The following is an 11,587-nucleotide window of genomic DNA, read 5'->3' on the forward strand; positions in this document are numbered from 1 at the left end:
CAAGAAGTAACACCTTTAAGGTTGCAAGGCTCAAACATGACTGATTGTCTGAGGATTGAGAGGGCTGTGACTCACTGAAATAGATTGTCTTGGCCTATTAAGAAAGTCTCTGCAAACTCTGCAAAAAAAAAAGAAGTCTGAAAAACAGCTTTTAGTAAAACTGTTAGTGGACCAGATGAGTGAACTGCATAACTTCCTGAGATCCTTTCTGAACCTATTTTTTAAACACTAGTACAAGAGTAGAGGTCTGATATGTAAACTTTAAATACTAAGAAGAAAATGTGCACATTTATAGAAATAATAACATTCAAACAACAAGAACTGGAGACGTCAACTCCTTTATTTCAGTAAATATTAAAACCTTTTTATTTTAAATATGTTTGACCCATAATTCATCTCCCACCAGAAAGAGTCATTTTATTTATTGAGAGAGCTAGAATCCTCTTGAAAAAATAGACAAGATTTGAACCTTAGCCAGAGATAAGAATCTGTCTAATTGTCAGACTGTGAATAAATGGAAAGGCAGTAGCCAAAATGGTTTTTTAAAAAATATGATTATCTAAAGTTAGTTTGCTAAAGCTAGTTGTATTTTAAATATTTGTCAAGCTGTGTGGGCCTTTCTAGATCTTAAGAAAGTGCATACTTAAGACATTGGGAGGTGTTGGACGCTTTAGAAAATGATGTCATTCATATACTTAGCAAAAGAATTAGTTTAAGTGAGTAGGGAGTTTTAGACAAATTTCAGCTCTTAGCACTAAATTTTATTCCAATCAAAAATGAATTATTCTTACAGTCTCTATACAATTATGAAGTTCATTATGGCACAAAGAGCTTGAACATTTTATAGATGATACCTACAATTCGTGGTGAAGTAAATGCAACATTAAGCTACATTGCATTTCTCTCTATAGTGTGGCAGTTTAGACTGTACATTCTTTGAGAGAGAAATGGTGTGTCTTTATAGAATGTAAAATAAAATGGAACAAGATTTGAAAATGCCCTGAAGTTGCTTTATGAAGCAATTTTTATCCTTCCAAAAAAGAGCAATTAAATTAAGTTCCTAAACTATATATAAACTATTTAGTTTATATATAAACTCAAGAGGGGTCCTAAGTACAAATATTTTTCCTGAAAAAATTAGGCTTATAAAGTCCTGCTGTTAATACTATTATTATTATTATCATCATTAGCGTTGTTGTTGTTATTGTTATTTTAGTGTTATTATTATTAATTCTTTTAAATTGAACTTATTGTGTAAAGAGAACCAAAACAGCATTTTGACTCCTTAAAGGGGGATGCCTGTGGAGAAAGGAAACCTAATTACCTGAGAATAACTGGAATTTTTTCAAATGTTTTATCCACAGTGATTCTATTCCCTAACTTTCATTTCTTACTGGTTTGAAGCTGTACCTGTATTACCTGTATTAGTGAGGGATCTGAGTAATGAGGCATCCTTTATCCCCTTGTTTTGGTGAGGGTATAAAAGTCCATGAGACATGGATGGGTGGATCCTGTTCTCTGAATGCTGATGGGCCTAATGTGGATTAGCATCTGAACAAATTATCTGTAATGTAAAAAGCTTTTTAATATATAATGGGGGTTTTTCGTGCTTCTGATAAACCACAGTTTACAAAAAATTAAAAATATTTCCTTTAATATTTTTGGCATGAGTGTAGAAAAGGAAGTCAGCAATTGAAAACAGCAGTGGAATAAACAGCAAGTTTATTCTGTTTTCTAGAATATTGCTATAGGCTGGTCTACATCACATGTAAAATTTCTGGCTAGCAGCCATCTGCTGCAGTAATAGCAAGATATTGGATTAGATTGCACATTCCTGATATACTCCCATTATTTTAATGGGTTTAATCTATTTGGAATGTTACTTATTCGGAAGAATGTAACAAATGTAACATCTCCTGAAGCCTGGCAGTCTTCTGAAGGAATGACCACTCTGAGTGTGGGCTCTGCCTAATTCTAATGACATGGGGAGAGTTGACAGCCTTCAAAAATGCCTGAAGAGATAATCTAGAATGGGGAGAATCTGCTGATGCCCAATTTACATTGTTATTAAAGGACAGAAGAAGGGAGAAGATTTCCAGAGCCGTAGTTTAATTTGATCTTGATTAGACAGAGGGTTTGAATCATCAGGCCCAGCGCCAAAAAACTCCCTGGGACAACTCGTTGGTATAAAAACACAAACCAATCCTCTGTGTGTACCTTCACAGAGCCATCTGTACTGAGGGCTCTCCCTTCAGACTCTTGCTGAATAGTCCTCTGATCTTGGCCATATTATCTTGTGTTTTCATCAGTTCATCTCTTCAACCAAAGCCAAATTCTGATCTGGCATCTTCCCCATTATGATTTCCACCCCTCTTGTTTATCCTGAATCTTTATGTTTTCATATCCAATTCTCTGTTACAAAATTTACACAATCTAATTTTCACTCAATTTTCAAAGGGATTTTGCTATTTTTTACTGTGTTTTTCTCTGAGCTTGGTACTTTTCTCATGAATTTGCTGTCTTCATGATGACATAATCTGCCTCATCTACTCCCTAGTGCTTGCACAAAACCTTAAGCTCAATGCAGACTCAACCCATTCTGGATATATATGAAAAGATATCACAGTAAGTTTAAGCTATTTACATTCAGAGAAGCAGTAATGTTTTTTGAACTTTTATGCAATCTTCCTTTGTATAGTTAATTTCTGAATGAATTAACTAATGAACCTTCCTGCATTTATTAGGTTCATACTAAGGATGTGTTCATCAGCATCACTGAAACTCCTGGAAGTTCAGGAAATTAAGTGGTAATGAGTGAGATTTTTCTTCAGCATTTTTTCAGTGTCATATATGACATGCTTGCAGTGTTCCCTTTCCAGTCTCTGGGGATGCTAACATGGCCAAAAACAACCCAAAAAAATTAAATGTAGGGATAGAGATTTGGAAAGAAGGACTTAAGACACTACGGTGGTTCTGACTGCAGTTCTTGCACCAGTGTTATGAAGTTAATATATCAACCTTTAATCCCAAAACAGTGTTAAATGGCAGCCAGCTGCTATCTATCCTAGATATTTCAGCTGGAATTCTCTGAACATCCCACCAGGAAATTCTGAACATCTGTCTGGCTACTGTAATCAATGTTGATACAGTGGAGAAATTCCAGAGGACTAGAAAAAACTACTGTTATGTCAATATTTCAAATTATTAAATTGGATCATTAGGATAATTCTAAGTCAGAGGGAAAGTAATGAAAAAGTTGATAAAGAATGAAACATGTAAATATGACTAATACTGATACACATTTAGAGAAAAGACAGTTTGTCAAATGTATTTGATTGCTCAAATGAGACCATAAGCTGGCAGATAATGGTAAGAGTTTGGATTGATATTCTGAGGCTTTTATAAGGCATTTTGATTTAGAAACCAGAATGACATATAATCAATATGGTTCTCATTAAATGGATTAAAGACTAGCCAGGAGTTAGATCTCAAAATACCTCAGCCAACAACTGGTCAGCTGCATTTTGAGCATGGATCCCTGTAAGAACTGGTTCTTGACGTTTTTGAATCCTCCCCCCACTTCAATTAGCATTATTTGAGCCATGTTGTAACCAGAAGGATGGCCTAGAACTCTTGCAAGCCAGAAAGCAAGACCAGGTACTGAACAAACTCTGATGTCTGCTCTAAGAGCACAGGGGTGGGAGCAGGAAGAATTGCCATGAGTCCAAAACCAGTGCTGAGCTCCTCGGGGCTGCCTCATACTGAAGGCACCTGAGCTCAGCAGATTCCACAACTCCTCCTTGGGCATTTCACAAGCACACAACATCTGCTTGGTACCCAGAGAAACCTTGATCATGACTCCTAACCCCACTGCTTGCCAATGGCTTAGGAGTTTATTCAGTTTTCATGCTGTGCCCAATGCACAGCAATCAGGTTTGCCTCCTTCCTCTCTTTTTTGAGTTTTAAATCTTCTCCACAAAAGGCACTTTCTCAGGAAGTGGAGCAGCCTGCCCAGCCTCTCTTTAGAGAAACAGGAACTTGTGTTAGAGCTGCTCTCTGTGAGACTTGTGGGTAAAATAATCCGGACCTGCTGCATCTGAAGTCAACAGGCTGTTACGTGAGTGGACTGGTGTTAGCTCTCTTTGCTTTTTCTCTTTTGCTCTTTCAAAAGAAAGGAAGTATTTCTCCTCAGTATGAGCTGAAAATATCAGGTCAGCAGATGAACACCAGTTCCTGCCTTTCAGCTTTCCTGCAGCTCCAAGTTGCAACACTGTCTGTGTAAAAAGCCAGGTCAAACACTCAGCCCTGTCCTCAAATAGCTGCTTGTTTTGTTCTGAACCCTGTCCTGAGGCCCTCTCTCCTAAATTCTGAATACTGTGTTTGGAGTTCAGCTGCTCCTGCAAAGTCTGCAGACACAAGGCTTAATCTACCAATAACCACAAAGCAAGAGCTGGCAAGAATAATAAATGAAGGTGGCAGAGGTGTAGCCCTTACACCTAAAATTTGTGCTTAAAATTCATTTAAAATCTGTTTTTCCCCATCCTATTGCACTTGCCCTCCTCAAAAGGTCTCTCCTCTGGTCAGAAGGGCGAGCAGTCTATTTTCTTTACTCGTAGTATAGTTGCATGTGACTCTGGTAACACAAATACTGGCTTTTTCAGACTATTTAAGCAGAGATTAATCATTACACAGTACTTTGTATTGGGAGGCAGTGGAAGACAGGTATCTGGAAATGAAATATACTGGAGAAAAAAAACCCTGTGATTGTCAGGAGTATGGCAATAATTGAACACTTTGTGTATGATGCTAAGTGAGAAGCAAGACAAAAAAGATCTCAAAACTGAATTCACGGTTATCTGCTTCACTAGAAAATTATGAAAAACTGGGAAGACAGGGAAAGGAGAAAGAAGAATAAAAATGCTTTAAAGACAATTTGTTTTTTCAAGGCTGGAAAATATAGCTCATTCTTGGTTACAGATATTTAATTAGACACCTTTTAAAGCCCTTTTAGCTATGCAAATTTAATGGATTATTATAAAGAACGGCTTAGCTGGAATAATGTAAATGATATTTTCATGGATGAATTCAAGCATAAACATTTTGAACCATATTCTCCATGCTTATGAAAGTGTCCTCTCAAAGTAAAATGTCTTCCTAAGTAATTAAATATTTAAAACCTGTATCAGAAGTTAGATTCAATATAGTCTTCTGGAGTGAAAACATCACTTTCACACAGGATGTGTTCCACACTTTTGGTTCGCGTTTCTTTTTTTTTTTTTTCTGTGAAAACCAAGTAAAAGAGAAACTATTAGTCCTTTAAATCTTTGTTTTTCTGGCTTGAACACGTTTAGGAATAGAAGGCAAAGTGGATCCTGAGCCGTAGGTGGGAGCACTGTGCTCGCCCTGCCCATCTCAGCCCTGCCATTCACCGCCTTTCGGCGCAGACGAGGTACGGCTGTGGCTGTAAGGTCATCCCAAATCTCGGCTTGAGCTCTGGGATCACCCCATGAGGAAAATGCAGGTGAAACCGCTGTAGCAAGGAGGTGAAAAACAGAAACATTTCCATTCGAGCCAGCTGTTCTCCAAGACAATGCCTTCTTCCTGAATTGAAAAAAAAAAAAGTTTTAAAAATATTTAAGATACCTTCAGTCACATTTTTGCTCTTATGATGAACAGGAATGGTCATTTCTGTGTTCCAGGAGTGCTTTGTGAAGCTGGTGGTAGTATTTTGTAAGAAGGGTAGGTGATAACTTACACTAAGAAACTGATTTTAGAGAATTTGTTGCTCACGAATGCCTTTGAAACCAGTTCTGTTCAATTGATTTAGACGCACTTGGTACTCACTGTATCTTTTCTTGAAGTGAAAGTCCAACAGAAGATGCTTTAAAAAATGACATTGTGAATTTTAGCCTTTTCCCCCTACTGTTTTCTTTATTACATCTATTGTCAGTCATTATTAACTGGCAATTATTAGAACTTTGAAAGGAGGATTTTTATTAATTTATATATAATAATAATATATAATCTATATAAAAGATGTTATGCTAAAATTTGTTATCTCCAGAGCGCATTATATTGAATATCTTTAAATTGAATTATATTGGATATCTTTATATCAGAACTGAGGATATCATTCTGTCCATTCATTGCCATTCCTTACACTTTACACATGTCTGGATTTGTGAAAAGGAACAGTGGAAGGAACTGCTCTTACCTAGGGAAAAAGGAATAAATGCATCTTTCTTGACAAACTGCCCATTACTGTCCAAAAACCTCTCAGGGAAAAACACCTCTGGATTGCTCCAGTATTTTTCATCAAAGTGAACAGAGTAGAGGTTTGTGATGACCGTGGTGCCTCCAGGAATCGTGTAACCACGCACAACAGTGTCTTTGGAAGTGGCATGGAAAATCCCTAGAGGGACTATGTTACAGAACCTCAGGACCTCGTGGAGAACAGCCTCAGTGTAGGGCATCTTGCACTTCTCTTCCAAGGTGGGCATTTTGTTCGGGCCAATGACAAGATCGATTTCTTTTTGAACTTGCCCTGTTAGGAATAAAAGCTGAGGTTTAATCTGTAACAGCCTCTACATTTTAATTTAAGTTAAAGTATTTGTGTATGTAAACACATTCTAAAAGAATATTGAAACGTGATGTACCTTATATAAAAAAAGAGTAGCTTAGAAGCTTTTAAATTTAGACTCTATATTCCTATCCATGGTTAGTGCTGTTATCGCCACTCTGAACCAACGATGAAATTGATATTAGAGAGATACTTTTTGGTCAAAGTACCAGTAGTAACTTTCCAAATTATCTGGGCCTCTCTTCCTCCAAATCCTGGAAGCCCAGCTGAACCAAGCACTGGTTCAGGTTTTGGCAGGAAAAGTGAAGTGGAGGCAGTGAAAGGAGAAATGTGACTGTTCACCTCTAGAATCCAAACTTCTCAAAATATCTGGGCTAACACTTGGACATCTATGGCTATCTTACTTCAGAATGACTGTAACACATCTTCTTTTTAAGTGCCATTTCTGTTCTTGCTAAAGTCTAAGTATTCCTGTCTATCCCATGTAAATCTGTTGTGAACTGGGGCACTTAAGTTAAAAAGAATTGTACCTAAATTGTTAACCATAACCTGATTTACATTTTTGCTGACACTTGTATGTTTTTAATTTAGTTTATTACTTTCACATTTAATTACATTTTCTTATTATTTATTAACTACATAGATTAGTATATCTGCCAACAACAGATCATGCATCAAAATGCTAAGCTTAAATATATTAGAAATACTTAAGAGTATTAAAGCTTCATAAAAATGTATTCACAAAATAATATGTTAAAATTTTATCGTGACACTTGACTTTTGATGTCCCTTTTGTCTGCATTTAAAACAATCTTTCCACCTCTGCCCATAGTATATCTGGTAAATGATACAATAGAATAATATATACGAAGTTTGGGTTTTTTTGGTGATGATTATGGATCAATGCACCACTTTGAAAAAGCATTTTAAATTTGTAATGGGAAAGCAAATCAGTTCCTCAAAATGTCAAATTTCTTACCTTGAATATTTGGATAAAGAGCCATAAATAACACTGCCCATCTTAAAACATTTGTTGTGGTTTCTGTCCCAGCTATGATGAGTTCTCCAACAGAGAAAATTAGATTTTCTCTTGAATATGTAGATTCTGGGTCATTTCCATTGCAGTCCATCTCATCTAAATATGCATCTACGAAATGTCGAGGTGACTGAGGCTTCCTATTTTCAGAGACACGTTCAATAAGCTCATGAAGAAACTCATAGACTTCAGCTGCATTTTTAAACAGCTGCTGGTGTTTCCCAAATGGCAAGATACCAATCCAAGGAAAAGCATTATATAAAAATACAGAAGCACTAGCAGCTAATTCAATGTTTTCACTAAAAATCTCAATCATGTGCTGAAATTCAGTATCTTCGTATGTGAAACGTTCTCCAAAAATAATCAAATTAGTAATGTTTGAAACAGCATTTGTTATCAAGTGCTTAAGATCAAAGGGCCTGCCTTTGTATGTATCAATGGCATCAAGAAAAAACAGAGATTCTTCTGAAATTTTGTGTTCAAAGGACCTTTGACCATATCCAAAAATTCGAAAGGTATTTACAGCTAATTTGCGGTGTTCTGTCCATCCTCTGCCATATTTACTGTTCAGTAAGCCTGAAAAAATATTTTGACAGTGTTTTATGCAATGCTTTATTTTTCTTCCCCTATAAGATAATAAAATTATTGAACAAGACAAAAAATGAGACAAAACATTTCAGACATCTTGCTGTGGAACATAGTCCACAATCCTTTCCAAATAATATCTTTAAAGAAGCATCAATCACTTTACGAAAGGACATCAAGTAGAGAAAATAGCGAAAGCAGATGCTTCACGTGATTTGTTCATCTATGGGACAAAAATTACTCTTTTGTACAGAAGGCATTAGCACTCACCTCCCATGTTTGTCAGCTTCTTGAACAAGGGAAGAGATGGCCTGTCTGCAAAAATTTCACTCTGATGGACGAGGCATTCCTTCACTGCATCATAGCCATTCAGCACAACAGCAGATATACCCCCGAGATCAAGGCTAAAGATCTTTGGGAGGGGGAAAAGAAGGGAATAAAAAGTGTCAAATGCTATTACAACCCAGTCTGGAGAACAAGGAAGGGAAAACTGAAATAACACTAAACATCGATGTGAAATGAAGAGTTGAATAACCTTCAGCAGGGCACACGGGTGACCAGAGGTGGGACAGCTGTGGCGTTACACACATCTGTGGTGAGCTAATTTGCTTTGTTAAAATATAAAATTAATTAACCCACACAACATTCTGTGCGTTGCTGTGCACCTGAAGAAACCAGTTCTCCAAATTAAGGACCAGGGATGCTTTCATTTAGTCCTTAGAGAGGAGTGAGAGCCAAAGTGACAGCCAACAACTGAGAGCAGAGCCCAGCCAGGCCCAGCTCCTTTTTGACAAGTGGTTAGCACAAGGTGCTCTGGAGAAAGGTACAATACAGCCTGCAGAAGGCACATACAGGAGGAGGAGGAAAAAAAAATAAAAAAATCTGAATCTACATTTTAAAAATTAAAACTGAGTCTAAACTCAAGAGTGAAACCTTAGATCCCTTTCCATACATTCCCTCAGTGTTAGAAATCCGTAATTTTGCCATTACAAATCTTTAGATTTTTCTCCATGTCAAAGCTGGTGACCTCCACAACATGAAATTATGTTAGCCTAATTATACATTCTGTGACAACAGGGTTGCCACCCAAAGGGCTGTCAGGCACTGGAACAGGCTGCCTGGGGAAGTGGTGGAGTCATCATCCCTGGAGACATTTAAAAGCTGCATGGAAGTGGCATTTGGGGACAGGAGTTAGTGGCAGACTTGGCAATGCTGGGTTAACAGCTGGGCTCAATGATCTTAAGGGTCTTTTCTGACTTAAGTTGTTCTGTGAGTCTATGGCTATTTTATTTTAGCAAACTTGGTATTTTCACTGTTATAACAGCTCTTCTTTTTTATGTGTCCAAGAAGACACTCACAGTATATTTCTGCAAACCATCTGTGAGTTTTGTATACTATGGTCTAGCTTATTTATCTTTATTCCTGCATCATACATGTTTGCTTTTTTTTATTAAAACCTTTGGATTGTGTTTTTCCAAAGTTTCTCAAATCCTAATGTGCTGTTTCCAAGTTCCCTCAAGTTCTGCAGGATCCTTTTGGACAGCAGATGACTAAAACTCCATACAGCATTCCAGGCAAGTAAAAAACATGTTTAGCATATTGGACAGCACATTCCCCTTCCTATTTCCGTTCTACTTGTCCTAGTATTTTGCTTGAAAAGCATTTCCTTGTTTGTTTTGTTTTGTTTTGTTTTTAATTACCAAAATGCATGTTAGAGCTAGCTCGGAGTTAACTTTTACGAAGCTCGTAAGAGGAGATTGGCTGCTTCAAACGGGCTGATGGAAAGAAACGACCGAGAGAGAAGAAAGTAATAAATAAATAAAAAATAAAAATTAAAAAAAAAAAAAAAAAGAGAGAGAGAAGGAGAGAAGGATCTGTTTTCACACGGTTACGCTAGTGGGCTGTAAGTATCTGGAACACCTCTCTGAAGGTACTCGGAAGCGCGGTTCCTCCGGAGCCCTGCGCTCCCGCTCCGGCCGGGCCGCTCCGCCCGCCGCATCCGCCCCGAGCCGGGCCGGGCGGCGGCTCCGGCGGCTCCCCCGAGCCCGGGCCGGCCCTCCCCGCTCCCGGGGCCCCGGGGCGGCGGTACCTGCCCGTGGATCTGGCTCTGCCGCCGCAGGTAGACGTGCGGCTGCTCGGCGCCCAGCGCTGGGATGTTGCCGAGCAGCGGCAGCCCCGCGGGGCCGGGAGGGAAGCCGGGCGGCCGCCGCTGCTTCAGCAGCTGCCGCACCACCAGCGAGAGGAGCAGGGCCAGCGCCGCCGCCAGCAGCAGGAGCCAGGTGCCGCTGCCCGCTGTCGCTGTCGCTGTCGCCGCGCCCGGGCGCGCCCCCGGCCCCGCCGCCGCCGCCCGCATCGGCCCCGCCGCCGCTTCCTCCCGGGCCCCGGCCCGCCGGCCCCATTGGCCCGCGGAGGCTCCTCCCGCCGCCCCCGGAGTGCTCCCGCTTTCCCGCCGCTTTGCTGTGGGGTGGGGTGGTGTTTTCCCTGGAATGGTGCACGGGGTCGGTCCCTCGGGGCGTGTGGGCGCTGAAACGCGGCCGGCCGCGGCAGCTGAGGGGAGGAACCGGCGGCTCTTTGCTCCGTGTTAGGTCTCTGTGGAATGTCAAACGCACGGTGTCGAGGTGTCTTTCCCAGAGAGAGACACTTCAGGCTTGGGGGGCCTCGGGCCGATGAAGCCCGCTGTGATTCCCGCCGGCACATGTGTACTGACAGATTTCGGGGGGCGTGGGTGGGCGGCGGCCCCGGGTGCGATGCCCGTGATTCCCCTTGGTTCCCCGGTCTTCCCCCCGGTTCCCCCGGTTCCCCGCGCTGCACAGCCTGGCCTGGCAGCCCCGAGCAGCCCCGGCCAGGCCGGACAGCAGCAGGAAAGGCCCCGGAGCCCCCGCGGGCAGCAGGGAGGGGAATGTCCCCTGCCCGTGTGACCAAGCAGCACGGGGATCACACACAAAGGTGCAAAGGTTGTTGTTACTCGGTGGGATGACGGCTCAGGAACGAGGGCTTGAGCTGCAGAAGAGGCCAAGATCGGTAGGGCAGAGGTCAAAGAGCAGCGTCGCTCTGCCGCGTGACATTCTTGGCAAAACGCTTCATAAACAAACCCAGATTTGTTTCCATTCACACTGATTTTGTTATTACGTTAATACTGTTTTACAAGCAATGTTAGGAGTAACAGAAACATTCCTGGCCCATTACAATTTCTGTGCCGTGTGTTTTGAACTTGAGATATCTTTCTTGTTGAATTCATCTTAATAGGTGGATATAGATTTTTAAGAATATTGATAAGATCTAAACAGATGAGGAATTTATGCTGATGGAGGTCATTAAGAACCAGTGTCAATGCCAGCATCCTGTACCAAAATCTTACCAATTTTGTCAGACTACAAAGAAGTGGC

General features: G+C 40.5%; 1 protein-coding gene across 2 annotated transcripts; it reads right to left on the reverse strand.

Moving 5' to 3' along the window:
* Nucleotides 1-329: 329 nt before the first annotated feature.
* On the reverse strand, nt 330-10,584 carry LOC131576264 (vitamin D 25-hydroxylase). 2 transcript variants are annotated; one of them, XM_058832777.1, is made up of 5 exons: nt 10,291-10,584; nt 8,472-8,613; nt 7,560-8,192; nt 6,215-6,544; nt 330-5,601 (listed from the first exon to the last, which is right to left on the reverse strand). In XM_058832777.1, exons 1-5 carry the CDS (start codon nt 10,552-10,554, stop codon nt 5,426-5,428), a joined length of 1,545 nt encoding a protein of 514 aa, XP_058688760.1. In that variant the 5' UTR covers nt 10,555-10,584; the 3' UTR covers nt 330-5,425. The 2 variants fall into 2 exon arrangements, with proteins under 2 accessions (XP_058688760.1, XP_058688768.1); XM_058832785.1 differs by lacking the exon at nt 10,291-10,584 and having other exon boundaries at nt 7,560-7,756; nt 8,472-8,610.
* Nucleotides 10,585-11,587: the final 1,003 nt, after the last annotated feature.

This window comes from Poecile atricapillus, chromosome 1 (assembly GCF_030490865.1).
Source record: "Poecile atricapillus isolate bPoeAtr1 chromosome 1, bPoeAtr1.hap1, whole genome shotgun sequence".
Classification (NCBI taxonomy): domain Eukaryota; kingdom Metazoa; phylum Chordata; class Aves; order Passeriformes; family Paridae; genus Poecile; species Poecile atricapillus.

Coding starts and splice junctions, on each gene's coding strand:
- LOC131576264 (XM_058832777.1), bottom strand. CDS start 10,554: ATGCGGGCGGCGGCGGCGGGGCCGGGGGCGCGCCCGGGCGCGGCGACA. Junction 8,614..10,290: donor AGAGCCAGATCCACGGGCAG/GTACCGCCGCCC, acceptor CCCCTCCCAAAG/ATCTTTAGCCTTGATCTCGG. Junction 6,545..7,559: donor TCTTTATCCAAATATTCAAG/GTAAGAAATTTG, acceptor TATTCCTAACAG/GGCAAGTTCAAAAAGAAATC.